A 20,876-nucleotide genomic window follows, 5' to 3' on the forward strand; every position below is an offset into this window, starting at 1 on the left:
ACTTTTCACAACAGAACGATCAACTGTTCTATAATGTCATAAGAATGACCAAGTTGTCTTCTTCTTGTCTTAACCAAATATAATTGGATGGTATTACTGTTATCAGTGCAGGGCTTTTGACTAACATTGCTTCTACTCTCAGAATTTAGAAAATATTTGGGAACCATAATTCGTGTGGCCAGTGTTTCTTCAAACAATTTCTCCAGGAAATAAGAGGATAGAAATGCAGGAGGTGGGGCAGACGTTAAGGTGGGGAAGGGTCCTTTGGAGAAGCACTTGTCTCTGCTGAGAACTTTAGGGTCTCTTGGCAAGGGCTGGCTGTCACAGAGAGGTGATATCTGCCTCTGACAATCTGGAGGGCTCAGGAGAATGTGGAAGTTCAAGATACTCAGGCTAATCCCCCCAGATGTCTCCACATCACGTCTCAGGCTCCCACATTTTTCTATTAGGACCCTGACTTCTGCATAGGGCAACTATAAGGTGATGCATTTTCAGATTTTTAGTACCATCTGCCCTCTGGCTGCAGGAGAGAAAGAGAACTTTCAGGACATGCAATTAAGACTTAGGAAAAAAAATCTCTTTAAAATTGTTTTCAAGGCTTCTAAAGCATGGGTTAACAAACTTTTCATAAGGGGGCAGGTAACGATTATTTGGGACTCGCGGGCCACGCGGTCCCTTTTGTACTTGTTCAATTCCACCTTGTCCTGCAAAACCAGTCATAAGCAACACGCGAACAAATGACAGTGGCTTTGTTCCAATAAAACTTGATTTACAAAAGAGGTGGTCAGCCCACAGGCTGTAGTTTACCAACCCCTGCTCTGAAGCAACTACCAGAAGCCATCTGATCACACACTCTTTTTTAATCACTCTTTTCCCCATTCTGTTTAAGTGCCCTGACCGCCCCAGGCTACGCCACCCCACTTACCGCCATCCAAGGCTGTTTATCACCGGCTGATCCGTGAGCGGACCGTCTATCGCATCTTCTGCTACTCATTGTTTGAGATTTACTTGGGCCCCAGAAAGCAACCTCAGAAAAACGTTTGTGTGCATGGAGTCCTTGAGGAGGTAGGAAGTGCAAGGAGCCGGTCAGCTAGTTTAGGAAGCAGGGGAGGGAGACAAACAAGAATAAGACGGAGAAGGGCCAAAGCCGATGCATGGGAGCGTTGGGGACAGCAGGAGCTTAGTTCTAACAGGCCCCTCTGAAGAGACTGGGCTTCTATACTGTCTCCCAAGGAAAAGAAGAAAACTACAGAGAACAAGATGGAGTCACTCGTGTCAAGCACTGGCCTACGTCAAGCGGTGACTCAAATAGCTAAGGGCGTTGCAGCCAAGACCCGATATCGCTGAGGCCAGTGGTGGTGGGTAACACAGAACTGATAACCAGCAGAGCCGGGGAGGTCTGTAACGGCCCAAGACGGATTAAATCCCTTTAAAAGGGGAGGATTTTTGCAGCAAACTGTCAGATTCTCCAGACACTGGCTCCTCCGTGTACGACCATTTCAAAAAGGCAGCTGCCACCAAAGGTTCTGCAGATTGATCTCTGAACGGAACAGAGATCCTCCACTGCTCGCACATAACCAGAGGTAAGTGCCGAGAGCCGACCAGGACCGGACGACGGAGCCTCCACTGGACTGAGCGTCCACAAATGGACTTCACATTTGGTTCATTAACTTCCTGACCCCTGTTCTATCCCGTTTGTGCGTGACGTGTGCTTTGCTCCGTGTGATCTGTAACTAGTTAAACACGTGGTGAAGTGTCACTGGGTTCAGAATCCGGAAACTGCTTTGTCGTGCTATTACGTTAACTTTGCTTTGTGGCTGCGCAGAGCTGACGCTGCGGAAAGACGCAACTTGCGTGCGTGCTTTCACGGTGCGCTCAGGACGAGGACCCATTTCCCACTGGCTCCTTTTCTGGTCGAGGGTTAACCCTGCTAAGCTTCCCAGCTGCACTCACTGCGAGACCCTCATCCTGCAAGTTGGATGGGCCCCAGGTGAGAAAGCATGTGGCACATGGGATGCAGGGAGGTTACACCAGCCCCAGAAGTGTTTAGTGCAGCAATGGCCAGAGTTGAGGGCCCAGAACGAGGGCCAGGAAAATGGGAGGCAGACAGCAATTCTAGGACTTTGAAGATATTCAAGTGGCAGTAACCTTGAGCTATTCATTCGAACTGCCATAGTGAATTGCCAATAAACCATAGAACTTCACAGTCCAGTCACTGGTTATCAATAAATTACAAAGGAGCATTGTAAAGTCTTAAATCCTTCTTGTAGGAAAAAAAGCTTAGAAACCACCACGTGGCAAAAATCACTTCCAAAATATCTGGACAATTGATTTCTAGCCTTGGCTTCAATAGCTGTAGTTGGGGGGGGGGGGGGGGGGGGGGGGGGGGGAGCAGGGACAACAACAACAACACAACAACAACAATAAAAAAAACTTTCCATCTCGCTCTCTTTTCTAAATATAATTTATTGTTAAATTGGTTTCCATACAACACCCAGCATTCATCCCAACAGGTGCCCTCCTCAATGCCCATCACCCACTTTCCCCTCTCCCCCACCCCCATCCACAGTTTGTTCTCTGTATTTAAGAGTCTCTTGTGGTTCGCCTCCCTCCCTCTCTGTTTGTAACTCTTTTTCCCCCTCCCCTCCCCCCATGGTCTTCTGTTAAGTTTCTCAAGATCCACACATGAGTGAAAACATAGATATCTGTCTTCTCTCACTGACTTATTTCACTCAGCATAGTACTTTCCAGTTCCATCCATGTTACTGCAGATGGCCAGACTGCATTCTTTCTCCTTGCCAGTAGCATTCCATTGGATATATAAACCACATCTTCTTTATCCATTCATCAGTTGATGGACAGTTAGGCTCCTTCCATAATTTGGCTATTGTTGAAAGTGCTTCTATAAATATTGGGGTACATGCACCCCTATGCATCAGCACTCTTGTATCCCTTGGGTAAATTTCTAGCAGTGCTATTGCTGTGTCGAAGGGTAGTTCCATTTTTAATTTTTTGAGGAAGCTCCACACTGTCTTCCAGAGCGGCTGCACCAGTTTGCATTCCCACCAACAGTGCAAGAGGGTTCCCCTTTCTCCACATCCTCACTAGCATTCAGGAGACTTGTTCACCGTCAGGTGAACCGTGAGGTGTGAGGTGATATCTCACTGTGGCTTTGATTTGTATGTCCCGGAGGATGAGTGACATTGAGTATCTTTTCATGTGTCTGTTGGCCATCAATCCTAAAATTTGTATGGAACCACAAAAGACCCTGAATAGTCAAAGTAATGTTGAAGAAGAAGACCAAAGGGGGAGGCATCACAATCCCAGACGTTAGCCTCTACCACAAAGCTATAATCATCAAGACAGTATGGTATTGGCACAAAAACAGACACATGGGCCAATGGAATAGAAAAATGAACCCAGAATTGGACCCACAAATGTATGGCCAACTAATCTTTGACAAAGCAGAAAAGAGCATGCCATGGAAAAAAGACAGTCTCTTTAGCAAATGGTGCTGGGAGAACTGGACAGCGTCATGCAGAAGAATCAAACTAGACCACTTTCTTACACCATACACAAAAATAAACTCAAAATGGATGGAAATACCTAAATGTGAGATCGGAAACTATCAAAATCCTAGAGGAGAAAGCAGGCAACAACCTCTTTGACCTCAGACGCAGCAATTTCATACTCGACACATCTCCAAAAGGCAAGAGAATTAAAAGCAAAATTGCACTATGGGGACCTCATCAAGATAAAACACTTTTGCCCTGCAAAGGAAATAATCAACAAAACTAAAAGGCAACCGATGAAATGGGAAAAGATATTTGCAAATGACATATCAGATAAAGGGTGAGTATCCAAAAATCTATAAAGAATTTACCAAACTCAACACCCAAAGAACAAATAATCCAGTGAAGAAAAGGGCAGAAGACATGAGTAGACACTTTTCCAAAAAGCTTCTATCTCAATCATCTAATCAATAAATTGTGAGCTGAGTGGGGAAAAATATTTAGTTTAAAATTTCTTATTCTGTGGTCTCATGTGCCTCCTGCTGACTAAAATTGTCTGCTTCTAATTCCAGAATTTATTCAACTGGAAATATTATGTTAATATTAATTTATTTCAAGTCATAAAATATCCTCATAATACAATTCTAAATTTATGTGACATTTGGAAGTCACTTGTATTTGGGGTAGTCAAACATCTGCTTGAAGTACTCATACTTGAGTGATTTTAAATTTTATCGTTTATCACCACCTGGTGGTAGAACATTTTCTTATTTTCTTAGACTTTTGCACTTGATGTTCTTTTTTGTTGCCAAGGAAAATCTCTAAACCAAGCAAATGAGTTAACTTTAGCATTTAACTTTAGCAAGTATTCAACTTTAGTATTGACAGTCAAGTATTCACGTATACTGACCAGACTTAGGCACTTAACTTTTGCTTAATGAATAAATGAATTTTTATTTTAGTAAATTGCAATGTCTACGCTCTTTTCATTTGAACTGAAAAAAGTCCTCAAATGTGACGAATGAAAGTGACCTATGGTATTATCTTCTCAGAAGTAGTTTTCTTTTTTTAAAGGCTCACTGGTTTTTGGTTTAAGCTAATAGAGCTACATTGATTAAAAAGCCATTAAAAGCCATTGATTAAAAATAAAAAGGCATTTTATTATTATTTTAAAGATGTAAATACATTTAAGTTACAATATTTAAAAGATATTTTCCATGATGCCAAAAGGTAAGAGAAAATTGTATGAAAAATTATCAAATAGGATTGGAAAGATGTAAAAACTACACATTCCAGCCTTGAACTATTAAGAAAAAAACAAAAAACAAAAAACAAACAAAACAGCTGAAAACATCATTTGTTGTAGAACGTCGCCACCTCGTGGACCAAAAATGAAGTACTAAAGGCCGGGGATCTCTTAAGGTGGACATTTTTTATTGCCAGAAAATTCCTAGTTAGAATGGTTAAAATTTAATCATTGGAAACAACAGCAATCACGGATCTGACAGCATACTTACCTACCAGAGCAACTAGTTAGTTACAATTCCAAAAGGCATTTGATGAAAAATTATGAGCCAGAGTTATTTCTAGGTCCTCAGTTGGCTACAATGTAAGGCCAGTCACTTAACCTCTCGGAGGCGAAGTTCCACATCTGTCAAACAAGGGGAGTGGATTAGACACAGCACACTCTTTTCAGTTCTTGCAAATGCATGGCTTTGAGGTCATAGCTATTTTAAGTCCAAATGCAATTTACAGTAATTTTTCTGTTTTCAATAGTGTTGTATTTCTGGGTATATAACCGGCTTAAAATAGATGTTTTCTATCTATTTTCTCATTTATGATCACCTAAAATATCCATTTGTCCAATATTACTTTAGGCCATATGTTCCCCCCAAAAGCACGAATGCTAAACATCTTTCCTTTTCTACTTGGTAAATCCTGTGGTATGAAAATATGAACAGCATTACATGTTTATGAGCTACGTACATTAATTTTTTCTGTACACAACATTTCCACTAAAACAACGCTAACAGCTCATGTATTTTACCAGATTCCTTCATTTCATGGCTACTTGTGGAATACTTAATTTGGTATAGACTTCTTGAAAATTATGAATAGACTATTGTGCCTGGAGTACATGAAAAAATGAAATACATACAAACATGTAAAGTATAAATAAAATTAATACTTGTGTATTTCTTTTACTTTAAAATGCACGAAACTTTTTTTTCTCTGTTAATAGAAGACGTGAATGCTTTGAAAAGGTCAAACTGTTAATTGTAAAAAATATTTTTATGTCAAATATTTTAACTCTTGGGGGTCATCTCTGCAAATAATAAAAACTGGTTAAGGTCTATAAATTAGGACATACCAAGATTTATGTTTCTACAGGCGCATACATATTTCATAAAGACAAAACCAGATAAACGGTAAGAGTGAATTCGGTACGTAAGCGTTGGGTGCATGTTCAAATTAAGGAGCAAACATTTTATGGGTGGTGGTGCAAAGCTTACTGACAAGGATCCACAATCACATGTCGCTTTTACTAGTGCCGTGTACAAATTTGATTCCTTTGGTCTTGTTTCTATAGTAAAGTATTTTTTCAATCCACAGTTTTGTTTATAAGCATGCTTCTGTGTTATATGTGCATGTTTGTGTAACACCACAAAGGCCTGAACAGAGTTCTGGTCTTTAAAAACAAAAAAGCAAGTAGATTAAATGTTCTCCTGAGCATGGATGGAGTTTTTCAAGCTTAGTAATTGGCAACATCTACATCCATGCCTCTGTTGAAGCGATTAAAAAAGAATCATTTCCCAGAACTACAGGTGCACAACAGATTGGAGTCATTATGCAAAAGAACAGAAATCTGGAGAGAGACCCAGTGAATAAAAAAGCCATGTTCCTGGCCATTCTTTTGCCGCTAGCTCTCTGTTTTTTCAGCTCTATTTGTATATACAACATGAAATCTGCAAAAATTGTAGTGGATTTGAAGTAAACCATTCAAGATTAGAAATGTATGCCTTGAATTAAACAGACTTCCAACGAGAACCCCACTGGAGGCAGAAAGAAACCAAAGGCCAAGCTTGCACAAATATATTTTAAAAGCCAAGTTTTATGTAAGAGAGTTAAAAGTTGGAAATGCATTACATGATTTTTTATAAAAAAAAAAAAAAGACACATTTCCCATCCTGCCCCAGTTCAAGGGAATCACACTGAACCTGACAGCTCTTGTGCGTCTTTTATTCCTGGGCCACCTCAAGTATCTGAAATTTTCATCTCAAAACCAGTTTGAGGCCCCACCTTCTGACCACCATATATTGTTTCCAGAACCCTCCTCTATGCAAGGGGTATCAAAATTTACTCACGGCTTTGCCATCATGTTTTCATGATTCCATAGTCAATATCTTGCAAGTGTAAAATGACTTTTCTTCAAATGTTCTCTCAAGTATCTTACCTTTCTTCTGCCTAGAATGAAAGAACAAGTGAGTTGAAATCATTAAAGGAGGGCACATCTAACAACTACTGGAACAGAGGAGGGAAATGTAGGAGAAGAAGAAAGAGAAGAAGGAGAAGAGGAAGAAAGTCTAGACACCAAACCAGAGAGTAGGGATGTTTGAATGGGAAATGACGCCCTGAAGCAGAGGGAAGTGAATTGCTTAGTTCCAAGGTGAACAGAAAGTCAGGCTACACAAAGGAGAAACGAATGAGGCCGCTCATGAGTATAGGTGGACACTAACTTTGAAGGAGAAATGGGATGGAGGGAGAGAGGGCTGGGAAGGGAGGCTGGGTGAAAGGAAGCAGGCAGAAAACACTGTCACATTGTCAGCTGGTGGGAAAATGCAAGAGCAAAGACAGGGTGGAAATTGGCCATTGACATACTTTAAGCTGCTAATAAAACATGTAATTCTTGAGTTGACCATTCAGCGTGTAACTGTGACCCTGACCTTAGGAAAGGAAAATTACATTCCAGAATGCAAACATTCCTAAGGGTGTAGGGCCAGCGGTTATGACCCTCTAAGAGTGAAGTGTTTCTGCTTCTCCTTGCCTTTCTTTCTCATGGGATCTTTCCTAAAGAGTGGCAAGCAGGGTTTTTGTGTTTGTGTGTGTGTGTGTGTGTTTTTTTTTTTCCAGCAGGCAACCTAGAACTCGGAGAGTAGAGGAAGTTGGAAAGAATTCTGAAAGCAAAAGTTGGAAGAGGGGTGTGTTGGAGGACTGGGGGGTGGGGGGCGCTTCTGGCTGGGGCAGAATGAAATTGGGAAGGTCTGGGGAGGAGTGAGGAAGGAGCTGACACAAAACTTGGTGAAAATCGAGGGGCAGGGGCGGCCAGACAGGACACCGGGCGAGGAAGTGGGAGCGCGCGCGAGAGGGACACGGGTCTGCCCCGGGACTGCGGCGGCCGTTCTCACCATTGTCCCCTGGTTTTCCGCCTGTGGAAGCATTATGAAACATTTCCTTCCTCTGTGTCATTGAGCCCCTCCCTCCCTCGTTATCGATGGAAGAGAGGCTCAGCTTTTCCTTGGGACCTAAGGAGGTGGAAGGGCTCTGCAGCGCTTGCTTTCAGAACACGAATGCAGCCTGTTCCCTTCCTGGTGGGAAGAGGAGGGAGGGGGTCAGGGAAGAGAGCCAACTTCCTAATTTCCCCACAGCACACTTTGTAGCCCCGGCGGTCCCGCTGGCCCCTGGGTGGAAAAGTGGGGTTCCTTGACGTTTCCGCCAGCCCGGCCTACGTTCGGCAGCAGCTATTAGGGAAAAGAAGGCAGACTGGGCGGGAGTTGATTATTTGTGGAATGAAGAAGAGAAAGCCCAAGTCCCTCCCTTAAGGCTCCAGGGAATTGAAACGCGTTCCAGATCACCTATTCCGGAAGTGTGAGCCTGGTCCCCAAAGAGAAGTCGCTAAGGCAGGGGATGGCAGGGTAGAGATAAAGGTCAATGCGAACGCATTTTAAAATCTAGGGCTTGGGAAGTGTCCCCCTGACCCCAGGCATGCTTTCCAGGTTGGCACTGACCCAAACAAGCTTACCCGAGCAATGTTGGGGCGAAGAGAGAGCAAACAGCATAAACCCGCCCAGGAGGGCCAGGGAGGTGGAGGTGGGGTGAGGTATTTTTCTAGAAAGGGCAGTCCCGGCTCATCGTACAAACTGGGGAGTAATGGGCTGCGGGAGGGGTTGGCAAAGGGAGGCGGCCCAGTGACAGCCCCCGGGCAGGGAAATCTTGGAGAAGGGACTCTGCCCTCCACCCCCACCGTCCCTTCTGGGAACTGCAGCCCAGCGCGCGAGCTGCGCTCCCGCACAAGGGCAGCGAGAAGGGAGAGTGGTCCGGGAAGCTAGCGAGGGGGAAGGCGCAATGGAAGGGAGTACCTTCTCCCCGCAGCAACCCCAGACGCACAAAGTGCTGGTCACAGCGCCCCTCCTGCGTCTTCCGCCCCCAGATTGACGAGCCCTTGGCGCCCAGCCAACGCGGAGGCAGTCCCCCTCCCCCGCCCCGGCCTGCGGCGCTGAGCGCGGTTTAGCACCGACAGAGTTTAGGGGGCGGTGTCTCTGGGATGGAAAGGCGGCCAAGAGGGAGGAAGAAGGGGGAAGGGAGGTGGAGACATGTTGGAGACTATAAAAGGGCAACCCGGGTTGCCTGGTTCTTGCACTCGCTGGAGAGCGGCTCCAAGTCAGGGGCCACTGCAAAGCCAGGGCGCGCTGTAGGGCCGAGAGGACCTTGTGGTGCGCAGAGCCAAGCCCCGCGGCCAAGGCGGAGACCGAAGAGGGGCTCCAGGCACCGGTCCTCGCGTTGCCCGTTGCCCCCCTGGCCCGGAGGCGTCCCGGGGCACTTCTTGTCCCTGCAGCAGCCTCCCGGCCAGCCCCTGCCGCGCGGTGCCTCCAACTCTGCGCTAGAAGAAAAACTTCCCGCGCGCCCGCAGAACTGCAGCGCCTCCTTCCCGGGGACTCCGCGAGTCCTGTCCACCGCCGGCTCTGCGCTCACTTTCAAAGAATAACAGTCACTGTAACAACCCAGAGCGAAGCCAGCAAGGCTCCGCGCTCCCGACCCGAACAATAGCCCTCTCTCTCCGTCCACTGAGGCGCGCGGTGCCTCCCGGGACTCGGGTGCAGCGAGCCGTCCCCGCGGGGTTCCGAAGGCGCACGGGAGGCAGCGACATGGGGAACGCGAAGCTGGCGCGGCGGCCTCGGGGCACCCAGCCTGCGCCCGCGCTGCTACTGCTCGCGGCGGCCTCGGCGCTGCTGCTGCTCGTGCCGGGTGCGCGCGGGCGCCCCGCCGAGGAAGACGAGGAGCTGGTGCTGCCGGACTTGGAGCGCGCGCCGGGACACGCGACCACGCACCTCCGCCTGGACGCCTTCGGCCGGCAGCTGCACCTAGAGCTGCAGCCCGACCGCGGCTTCCTGGCGCCGGGTTTCACGCTGCAGACCGTGGGGCGCAGGCCCGGGCCCGACGCGCTGCGTCCGGACCCCGCCGGCGACCTGACGCACTGCTTCTACTCCGGCACCGTGAACGGCGACTCCGGCTCGGCCGCCGCTCTCAGCCTCTGCGAGGGCGTGAGCGGCGCCTTCTACCTGCAGGGCGAGGAGTACTTCATCCAGCCCGCGCCCGCCGCCGCCACCGCGGGCCTGGCCCCCGCCGCCGCCGCCGCCGCTGCCGGGGAGGAGCCGCCGGAGCGGCCCCAGTTCCATCTCCTGCGGCGGAGGCAGCGGGGCGGCGACGGCGCCAAGTGCGGGGTCACGGACGACGAGACCCAGCTCGCCGGGGGCGCGGGGCCAGAGGACGAGGACGCCGGGACGCAGTGGCCGCCGCGGGACCCCGCGCCGCAGCGGGCGGGACAGCCGACAGGTATCAGTCGCAGAAGAGGTGCTCTCACTCGCCTCTCCATTCATCCCCCTCTCCCCACTGTCTCTGAGCGGCGCGTGTGGAGGGTCAACTCCTGTTCGCAGGCAGGAACATGCGTCTGCGGACTGGACGCGGGCCTGGTGTGGAGGAATGTGGCTTGAGGTTTGGGTTGGTGAACGAATCCAACCCGGCTAGAACCGAATCCCGTTGGCCCGAATAATGAATGGTCAAGAGAGGCCGGGCAGAGCAGCGATTTTCTGCTAAGGCGAAGCGTCTCGACGGGGAAGGGAAGAGTTGGTAACCCAACTCCTTTCCACCTTAGTCTAGTGTGAGCGTGTGTGACTTCTTTCCGTCCTGATCGTTTCTTTTTAACGACTGTGCATGTGTTCTTTGGTCGGGTTGCAACTTTGCGCTGAGTTTTGCAACCGCTGCCTGTGCGCGCGCCCTGCGCCGGGGGGAGGGCGGAGATGGAGGGTGGAGGAGCGACGGTGACCTAGCAGTGCGCAACCCGCACGCCTGGACAGCTGCGCTGGGATCTCTGTCCTGCTGGCCTCGGCCTGCTCCCCCTTCCCTCTTAAAGAGGCTGACCCCGACCGGCTGGCGGCGGCCCGGCCCCTCTGCAGAACCTGCTTGGGAGGTCTTTGCCCAGCTGGCCCCGCCTCCCCGCGCCTCCCACCCGGCCTCCCAGTTTGCGCTCCCTCTCGCGGCCAAAATTCTGCTCTCTTGCACTCTTGCGTGTTAGTCACTGCTGATCCTTCCTGCTACGCTTCACCCTGGCTCTTGAGTTGTGTGCGGTGCTTACTGTCTCCTTCTCTTCATCCTGTCACTTTGGTGCCTTTTTTTTTTCTTCCTTAACTTTCTCACGTGGCTTGTTTTCGAATTTCCGCTTTCCCCGTGGACATCTGCTCCTTGAAGCAGTTACGTGGTCGGCGTCCAGTTTGGGACTTCCCTGGGGTCCGGCTTTCCGTCAGGAGTCAGAAGGCTCTTTTCTAAATAATCAAATGTCCACCCCCCCCCCCCCCCCGGGTCAAGGCAGGGACTTATTTCCCTGGGGCAGTGGGAATGGGACGACAGGCTGCTGGGCAGAGTGGGTGGTCCTCGTGCCCGGATTTGGCAAGAGCAGAACACTCCCCCTCCCCCCCCCCCAGGACCCCTGGAATGAGACAGCAGAGCAGCGCAGTTCAGCCCTGCCCTGGGCCTTCCACGTGGAGTCCGATGATCTCATTCAGGATTTGAGTCCTGGCCTGTGAAAGAGTGACTCAGGGGCTCTCTGCCTGCTGCCTTTGCTCCAAGTTTTTACTGCAGCTGGGTAGGATGATGTCCATACTGCCTTGTGCAGACTGTAGGACTTCCAGGAGGACAAAAGAAATCCTCCTCACCGCCCCCCCCCCAAAAAAAAGCCTGAACCCTGAGTGGCTCACATGGCCTTTTTTATTTAAGAGGCAGGGGAACAGAAAAGAGAAAGAGAGAAAATAAAGTAAAGGAGAAAGCCTTAAAAATAACATTTGCAGCGAAAAGAGATGCAACTATTTTTGTTATTGTGGTCCCAGGTATATTTTTATTTTGTTTGCTTTGACTGCTTAGGCTTTCCTTATATACTCTGGGATGGTAGCTATTCCCGGCCAGAATGGCCCTGAGCAAACTACCTTTTCTGTTTCTTTACAGGCGCTGGGAGCGTGAGAAAGAAGCGATTTGTGTCCAGTCACCGCTACGTGGAAACTATGCTGGTGGCCGACCAGTCCATGGCAGAGTTCCACGGCAATGGTCTGAAGCACTACCTTCTCACCTTGTTCTCGGTAGCAGCCAGGCTCTACAAACACCCCAGCATCCGGAACTCCGTGAGTCTGGTGGTAGTGAAGATCCTGGTCATCTACGAGGAACAGAAGGGGCCCGAGGTGACTTCCAATGCTGCCCTCACTCTGCGGAACTTCTGTAACTGGCAGAAGCAGCACAACCCGCCCAGTGACCGGCACGGGGAGCACTATGACACCGCTATTCTCTTCACCAGACAGGTATGACTGCCCTCCGGCGGGGGGGGGGGGGGGGGGGGGGGGGGGGGGGGGGCCCCGGCAGCACCGGAACCTAGAGACGCGGATGAGGCATTTCGCCAGTGCCCTTGACTTGCATTCTTTTAATTGGCTAACGTGGTCAGTTTTCCTTACGGCCTCCATAATTTTACTAGCTCAAGTCCCACAGTCCTGTTTGAATAGCAGTAGAGAAAAATCTTCAGAGGAGTCCCCAGATTTGGACAGCTCGGTGGCGGCGAATGTAAATGCTCCCAATACGAACGGGAAGATACCTGTTGCCAAAAGTGAGGTCGCAAGGTTCGCGCTCTCTGTTCCTAGGCATAAGGACCTACGTTTGCTTCTTTTAGGACTTGTGTGGGGCGCAGACATGTGACACCCTTGGGATGGCTGATGTCGGAACTATATGTGATCCCACCAGAAGCTGTTCGGTCATAGAAGACGATGGCTTGCAAGCTGCCTTCACCACGGCTCATGAACTAGGTAAGTCGTTTCAGGGTGGGAATGAAGTCCTCTTTTCCCACTCTTCGGACCGTGGCCAGCCTTAACAGGTTTCAAAATAACATAGTATGAGATCCTGACATTTGGAAATTTACCTATTTGTCTGCGCCTTGTAAGACATAGACGTATCGGGCCCAAGCTCGATTGTTTCCAAAATACATTTCTTCTTCTAGAAATAATCACTTCAGGACAAGTGAATCCCTGATTGGGGGGGGGGGGGGGGAAGTGCTGTATTTTGATGTGGGTTTTGGATTGCTTCTTAGGCCACGTGTTTAACATGCCACACGATGATGCAAAGCAGTGTGCCAGCATGAATGGCGTCGACCAGAATTCCCACATGATGGCGTCAATGCTTTCCAACTTGAACCACAACCAGCCTTGGTCTCCCTGCAGTGCCTACATGATTACATCATTCCTAGATAATGGTCATGGTAAGATGCTGCAGCTACTCTTTCTAGATGTTATCCAGCCTTCCACATGTAAGATTCTAGTTAAACCAGTCCCTTCTTTCTTTTGTGTGCTTTTTTATTTCCCCTTCTTCCAAATTGCTTTCGTTGTCAAGAGCATACATTTTTATTTTACTTTTTATTTTTTTTTAATTTTTATTTATTTTTTGGGCGAGAGGGGGAAGGAGAGCATGAGCAGGGCAGACAGAGAAGAGGGAGGCGCGGAATCCGAAGCAGGCTCCAGGCTCTGAGCTGTCAGCACAGAGCCCGACGCCGGGCTCGGAACTCACAAACTGTGAGATCAGGACCTGAGCCGAAGTCGGGTGCTTAACCGACTGAGCCACCCAGGCGCCCCACGAGCATACATTTTTGGATCTTAATTCCCAGTAAATGACAGTGCTTCTGGCCGAGTAGCTCCTAAAAGTGCATTAATTTGAGCTTTTTAGCAGAACGGTAATTTCCTGTCACTGTTAATGCAGAAATCCCCTTTGGAGGACAGTATCTTACAAATTATTTAACTCTTCGCTGGCGTTTTCCCCAGGAGCTCTAGTTTTCAAATCACTCTGCTCTCTGTGATTTCTTACGGTAACCGTGTTCTGAAACTGATCTACCTTCTGTCTGTTTGCAGTCACCGCTCTTTAATATTGGCCGGCATTTCCTTTGCAGGGGAATGTTTGATGGACAAGCCCCAGAGCCCCCTCCAGCTTCCCTCCGATCTCCCGGGGACCTTGTACGATGCCAACCGGCAGTGCCAGTTTACGTTTGGGGAAGAGTCCAAGCACTGCCTGGATGCAGCCAGCACTTGTACGACCCTGTGGTGCACGGGCACCTCTGGCGGGTTGCTGGTGTGCCAAACGAAACACTTCCCTTGGGCGGACGGCACCAGCTGTGGAGAAGGGAAATGGTGTCTGAACGGCAAGTGTGTGAACAAGACGGACAAGATGCATTTCCATGTGAGTTTTGCCTGTCACCGCACGCGCCTACGCCTTTAAGATTCGGAATTGGAAGGAGCAGTCCGATGCTAAAACATTTGATTGCACGATAGGCGCCCCTGTCTGTGTCCTTTGATGGGGGCGGGGTGGGGAGGGGAGGACACAAGACAGATGGTTTTTACAACGGATTCTTCATCTCTTAACTTTTCTCGTTCGTTGCCTAAAAAGAGTTCCGTAAAGAGTTCTAATGCTGATCATTTGTGTCCCCATGCAGACTCCTGTTCATGGAAGCTGGGGGCCGTGGGGACCCTGGGGAGACTGTTCGAGAACCTGTGGCGGAGGAGTTCAGTACACCATGAGGGAATGTGACAACCCGGTCCCCAAAAACGGAGGGAAGTACTGTGAAGGCAAGCGCGTGCGCTACAGGTCCTGTAACATCGAAGACTGTCCGGATAACAACGGTGAGTAGAAGCGGGTGGCGACTGATGCGCCCGCGAGCAGGCAGGCGAGGGTTGAGAACCGATGACGTCATGATATCATTTTCTTCCCAGGAAAAACATTTAGAGAGGAACAGTGTGAGGCACACAACGAGTTTTCTAAGGTTTCCTTCGGGAGCGGGCCCGCGGTGGAGTGGACACCCAAGTATGCCGGCGTCTCGCCGAAGGACAGATGCAAGCTCATCTGTCAAGCCAAAGGCATTGGCTTCTTCTTCGTTCTGCAGCCCAAGGTACTTACTTCGATCCATACTTGTTGCCCAAGAAACGAGGTCTTGGGCTGCAACCTTTTCATGCAGCCTCTGATGCAGTTGCATGAATTCACATCCCAACGTGTTCGATTTTCAAATCGGATCTCCTTTTTGTTCTAGACACGTTGCCCACCACCTTCTTTTGAGTGTGGCATCGTTTTCCAGTTGTGAACGAAGCCCGAATCAGGCACTTAGGATTCTTAGCATTGCTTGTTATTACTCTGGTATGCAGAGAAAAGGCCTTTATGGTCAGATAAATTGCGTATTAGCATGGCAGCCTGACAGCGCTTTTGGAAAATAGCATTAGCATGGAGCACAGTTCTTGTGACCGGTGATTAGCGGTAACGTGTGCAAATGGACTTATTAAAAGGAAGTCTGGCGTCGATAACACTTGTGTTTGAGAACGTACGTTGAACTAGTAGAAGCATCGTTTTGCTGTTTTGCTGCGGGGATAAATCTGGTTCTGAGATTTAAGAACAACGAAACGAATGTTGCTTGGATTATCATGTGCCATTATCACTGTAGGCTGTGAAAATATTTCCCGGTTGCGGCTTCAACGGGCAACAGCTGACTTAACTCAGCATCTGCAATTGGCGGGAATTATTCTAGGCACTGAGCGTACCGCAGTATGCAGGTGGACCGGCTCTGCTTTCATTGCCGTGACCTAGACGTGAGACAGGTCAATAAACAAGTAATCAAAATGTATAGTATTTTCGGACGCCTATATCTACTGGAGTGAAAACGCCACCCAGAAGGGTCGCGTGTGCCACGTGTAGAGCACTCCTCTCGTTAGGATGGTCAGGAAAGCAGAGGCGTTGTGTTCATGAGAAAATCTCCCGTAATGATCGCAACATCAGCTCTTTCCCGAGTTGACTCACGTGTGACACCAGATACGTGTTCTCCCTCCTCCAGGTGGTTGATGGTACCCCGTGTAGCCCCGATTCCACCTCTGTCTGCGTGCAAGGACAGTGTGTCAAAGCTGGCTGCGATCGTATCATAGACTCCAAAAAGAAGTTTGACAAATGTGGTATTTGTGGAGGAAACGGATCTACGTGCAAGAAGACCTCAGGATCGGTTACTAGTGCAAAGTAAGTCTTGAAACGTCATACTCCCAAAGATCTTGTTACGTAGAGGTAACTTGACAGGTCTGGGAGAGCTGACGTTCCAAACGATTTGCGTGTTTTCCAGCTGAGTGTTATAATTAGCCAGCGACCGAGACAGTTTTATATTTGTTTTTTCTTGTCTGCAGACCTGGATATCATGACATCGTCACGATTCCTGCCGGAGCCACAAACATTGAGGTGAAACAACGGAATCACCGGGGGTCCAGGAATAATGGCAGCTATCTTGCCATCAAAGCCGCTGACGGCACATATATCCTGAACGGCGACTTCACTCTATCCACTTTAGAGCAAGACATTACCTACAAAGGTACCGTCTTAAGGTACAGTGGTTCCTCCGCTGCGTTGGAAAGAATCCGCAGCTTTAGCCCGCTCAAAGAGCCAATAACCATCCAGGTCCTCACCGTGGGCAACGCCCTTCGCCCGAAAATCAAATACACCTATTTTGTGAAGAAGAAGAAGGAACCTTTCAACGCCATCCCTACCTTCTCAGAATGGGTCATTGAAGAGTGGGGCGAATGTTCCAAGTCATGCGGACTGGGTTGGCAGAGGAGAGTGGTGGAGTGCCGAGACATCAATGGGCAGCCCGCCTCGGAGTGTGCGAAGGAGGTGAAGCCAGCCAGCACCCGACCCTGCGCGGACGTGCCTTGCCCCCACTGGCAGCTGGGGGATTGGTCACCATGCTCCAAGACTTGCGGGAAAGGTTACAAAAAGAGAACCTTGCAATGTCTGTCCCACGACGGGGGGGTGTTGTCTCACGAGAGCTGCGATCCTTTCAAGAAACCGAAGCATTACATAGATTTCTGTACGATGGCAGAATGCAGTTAAGCAGGGGAGCGTTGAGGGGAGGATGAGGTGTGGAAGGGCTGGTGCACTGATACCAAGAAGGCTGGAGGGATGCAGTGTACCTTGCCGGTGATGAACAGAGAGGGTAAGGAGTTGGGAGTGTGGAGGTAGGTAGAAAAGAAGTTAGATCGGCAGAATATCCTGCCAGTTACGAATCTGATAGGGTAGCTAATGAGGGTTATTAATCTCTGAGCAATGATATAGCATGATAAAGCCCCGGGGCATTATTATTATTCCTTTTGTTACATCTATGACAAGTGTAAGAAACAAATAGACGCAGTTGTCACAATTAGTTTAAGGAGTACACGATCCCCGTGCTGTGGTACCGATTAAATGATTAAATACTTTGTGCCGTGCGGGTTGGGAACTGAAAAGCAGGAGAAAGAGGAGACTTTCAGTTGCAGACAGGGCTTGCTTTACCTCGCGAACCACGGAGGGAGAAAGGAGGGCCCATAGCATCTTCAGCCAGCGCTGATTGATCGCGGCTGCTACGATTTCGGAGAACACTTCCGCCGTCGTCTCTACTGAGAGTTAAGAATGCAAGACTGTCCTCCGTGAGAGAACTGCTTTGCAACATAAAGTGACTGAAAAGGAACGCCGTCTTCGCTGTCCTGTGCCACTGCTGGGTCTTCATCCGTGACGTCATTTTGACAAAGAAACAATTCCACGTGTTTGTGAAAATGCGTTAAGTCTATAAGGAGTTAGAAAAAAAAAAAAAAGGCAGCAATGAATCAGACGCTAGTGAAAGTCAGAGGAGACAGGATAAGCTCAAACCTTCCACCTTCTTTCCTCCTCATGCAAGCCTACTTTTGGAATGTGGGTGGAAAACACAAACAGAAAACAAAAACCGGTTCACGGCTCAAGAAGGACCGGGTGATCTCACACACACACACACACACACACACACAAAAGGATGTAATGCCAGTATAAGGATGGGGCGTGTAGAGTGGGATCCCCAGTGTTTGGGGACATGGAGATCACTAGTCTCACAGTGGGGAGGCTCCTGAGGGGTAGCAGGCCCACCCCCAGCAGCTGGCCCAACAGTCATATCCTGGTGAATGTCTGTTCAGCTCTTCTACTATGAAAGAGAATAGGACTTTTTTTTTTCCCATATGTATATAGTAAAATATGTTACTATAAATTCTATGTACTTCATAAGTATTTGTGTGTTCCTTCTAAGAAGGACTATAGTTGGTAATAAATGCCTATAATAACATATTTATTTTTATACATTTCTTTCTAATGATAAAACTTTTAAGTTATATCGCTTTTGTAAAAGGGCATATAAAAATAGAGTATTTATACAATATATGTTACTAGAAATAATAAAAGAACACTTTTTGAATGTGTGCGTGTCTATTTTGTTTAAATGAGAATTCGCTCCCGGGAAGGACATCCGAGGCACAAGATAAATTGTGTAGAAATAAGATTTCGTCCTAATGAAATGTACCTGATGGATCCTTGATGTGTGTGATTGCTACAAAAAAAAAAAAGAAAGAAAAGAAAAGAAAGAAAGAAAACCCTATTATATCTTCAGTGATTGATAGGTTTTGCTACTGATGCAATAACATACACAGATGGTTAGCAAATGTTTTCTGCGAAGAGCCAGATCATCTCTGTCACAACTACTTTCCTGTGCTGTTGTAGCGTGAAAACAGCCATAGACCATAACATAAATGAATGGGCATGGTGGTGCTCTAATAAAACTTTATTTACAAAAACTGGGCCAAATTTGTTCTGTGGGCAGTTTTCCGACCGCTGATGTGTAACATAAATAAGGGGCTCCTGGGTGGCTCAGTCGGGTTAAGCGTCGGACTTCGGCTCAGGTCATGATCTCGAGGTCCGTGAGTTCGCGCCCCGGGTGGGACTCTGCTGATAGCTCAGAGCCTGGAGCTTGCTTCCAATTCTGTGACTCCTCCTCTCTCTGGCCCTCCCGCATTCGTGCTCTGTCTCTCTCTGTCTCAAAAATAAGTAAACGTTAAAAAAAATTATAAATGAGACCAGGTAGGGTTCTAAAAGCATTTTGAATTTGTGTCTCTTCCATTATACCATGTGAGTAAAATTTGTGAAAGTAAGCTGCTGAGTAGAAAATGATGCTTCAGAAGTTACATTTGGGCTACACATGCGTGGTGAGCCAAGCTCTCCAAATGTTCCACTTGCTGTTCAGGAATGCATGAGGTGTTTTGGAGAAAGCCTGGAACATCCAGACCACTCTGGGTGGCCTTTTGTAAATCACTGTAATTTAAATACTAAATGGCACATCAATGACTTTAAAAGTTGAAACCACTTCCAAAATAACTACATTTCTCTCAGGAAATGGCTTATTTACTAGGAGACTCCGATTATGTGGTTAACCACAGACAATTCCAACATTACATTTTCATCCTTTTTTTCACCTTCCTTAGTTTTCTCAAATAGTTCTATATAACATGCTAATTTCAGATTCAGATGATAATTTCCCATTTGCCCTCAAGAATTACTCGGTGCTCTTTCTTCCCCTGAGCAAACTGATTATGAGATTCTCAGGGCCCAGGTGCATAGGTCAGAAAGTAGGGCGGGGAGGGGAGAGTCGTGTCTTCTCTGGTTTAGTTTTTTCCTACCTACTGGCCACTGAACTGAAAGGTGAAAGTCCAGTCTTCTTACGCGGGGAACCAGTCCTGTTCCCATAGAACTCAAACATAGAATTTTGCCACGCAGTTCAATGGCCTAACATGGTCATTGCACCAACTTCCATCATTATTTACTTGCCTTGATTATTACTATGGCGCAAATTCCCAGAGTGAGTGAGGTGGGGGGGTGCACACACACAAGAAATGCCCTTACCCTCAATTACTGTAGAAGCTATTTGATACAATACTATAAATATACCTAAAGTGACGACCCATAATATAAAGAAGTCATTTGTAGATCTTGCCTAATTCACCAATGAGGTTTGTTTCTTTTCAAAAGCTTGCATTAGGGGTGCCTGGGTGGTGCCAGAGGTTGACCGTCCAACTCCTGATTGGGGCTTAGGTCAATCTCAAGGTTGTGGGATCGAGCCCCGCTTTGGGCTCCGCACTGAGCATGAAGCCTGCTTAAGATTCTCTTTCTCTCTCTCTCTCTGTCTGCCCTTCTCCTCTGCACTTTTGCTCTCTCTGTCTCTCTCTAAATAAATAAATAAATAAATAAGGCTTACATTGATTGGATGTGATAAGCAGAAGGCTGAAATTCAGGACATGAAGATAAAAACCGCCAAGAGACTTTCCAGAATTCTCTTTATTGTCCAACGCAATGCCAAACAACTGTGTAGGCTGCCACATTATTTTTTTCAGCCCTCTGCTGGTAAGATTTTCTTTTTATCAATAAAACGAGCAGTTTAAGATACTCCATGTGGGCAGCAAAGAGAGTTTAGTTTAAAACATGCATCTAGTTCCCATGAGTTTGACCAGGCACCTGCTGAAGAGGAGGAAACTTTGTGCTCACTCACGTTGCAGGTGTAAATGATGAGCCAGCATGATGTTCAATACTAATCCAAGCACCTAATTTTCAAAGCATTCAACGGGCACTTTCTCTTTCTAGCATGTCAATAACCACCATGCGAGCACAACATTTGGACCAGAGCTTTCGCTTAAAAATTGGCAAAAATCGTTTCCAACTTTTGCTCTTTGTTTAATTTATCACAGATCTTCATGTGACTGAGGAAGAATACACAACACAATTTGCTAATCTCATTGGTTTTCCAAAAGAAAGAAAAACAAACATTATTAATGTAAGGAAGGGTTGGTGGTGCTCGACCTGTCAAGGAAATTGACCAAAGCTACCTCACTATAGAAGTTTGGCCTGTTTGCCATACACACACTTCTGTGACACGGACAATTTCACGGGGCGTGAGGAGAAATGGGAACGGGGCGGGGCGGGGGGTGCCTGGGTGGCTCAGTCGGT

The 20,876-nt window shown here is 47.8% G+C and overlaps 1 protein-coding gene and 1 long non-coding RNA gene across 2 annotated transcripts; one reads left to right on the forward strand and one right to left on the reverse strand.

The window, feature by feature from the left end:
• Positions 1 to 4,929: 4,929 nt before the first annotated feature.
• LOC122491269 lies at positions 4,930 to 8,900 on the reverse strand. The gene is made up of 2 exons (XR_006299316.1): positions 6,878 to 8,900; positions 4,930 to 5,163 (listed from the first exon to the last, which is right to left on the reverse strand). It is a non-coding gene; the product is annotated as an uncharacterized LOC122491269 (long non-coding RNA).
• A 248-nt stretch (positions 8,901 to 9,148) lies between these two features.
• On the forward strand, positions 9,149 to 18,300 carry ADAMTS1 (ADAM metallopeptidase with thrombospondin type 1 motif 1). Its single transcript, XM_043593799.1, has 9 exons — positions 9,149 to 10,343; positions 12,006 to 12,352; positions 12,715 to 12,847; positions 13,129 to 13,296; positions 13,978 to 14,264; positions 14,518 to 14,704; positions 14,795 to 14,970; positions 15,901 to 16,076; positions 16,238 to 18,300. The coding sequence occupies exons 1-9, from the start codon at positions 9,656 to 9,658 to the stop codon at positions 16,935 to 16,937; spliced, it is 2,862 nt and encodes a 953-aa protein (XP_043449734.1). The 5' UTR covers positions 9,149 to 9,655; the 3' UTR covers positions 16,938 to 18,300.
• The last annotated feature ends 2,576 nt before the right edge of the window (positions 18,301 to 20,876 follow it).

This window comes from Prionailurus bengalensis, chromosome C2 (genome assembly GCF_016509475.1).
Source record: "Prionailurus bengalensis isolate Pbe53 chromosome C2, Fcat_Pben_1.1_paternal_pri, whole genome shotgun sequence".
Classification (NCBI taxonomy): Eukaryota; Metazoa; Chordata; class Mammalia; order Carnivora; family Felidae; genus Prionailurus; species Prionailurus bengalensis.

What these genes read in the sequence shown, in the direction of transcription:
- ADAMTS1 (XM_043593799.1), top strand. Translation starts at nt 9,656, where the DNA reads ATGGGGAACGCGAAGCTGGCGCGGCGGCCTCGGGGCACCCAGCCTGCG. An exon ending in CACCACGGCTCATGAACTAG is followed by an intron (nt 12,848 to 13,128) that starts GTAAGTCGTTTC and finishes ATTGCTTCTTAG; the next exon opens with GCCACGTGTTTAACATGCCA. An exon ending in ATTCCTAGATAATGGTCATG is followed by an intron (nt 13,297 to 13,977) that starts GTAAGATGCTGC and finishes TTTCCTTTGCAG; the next exon opens with GGGAATGTTTGATGGACAAG.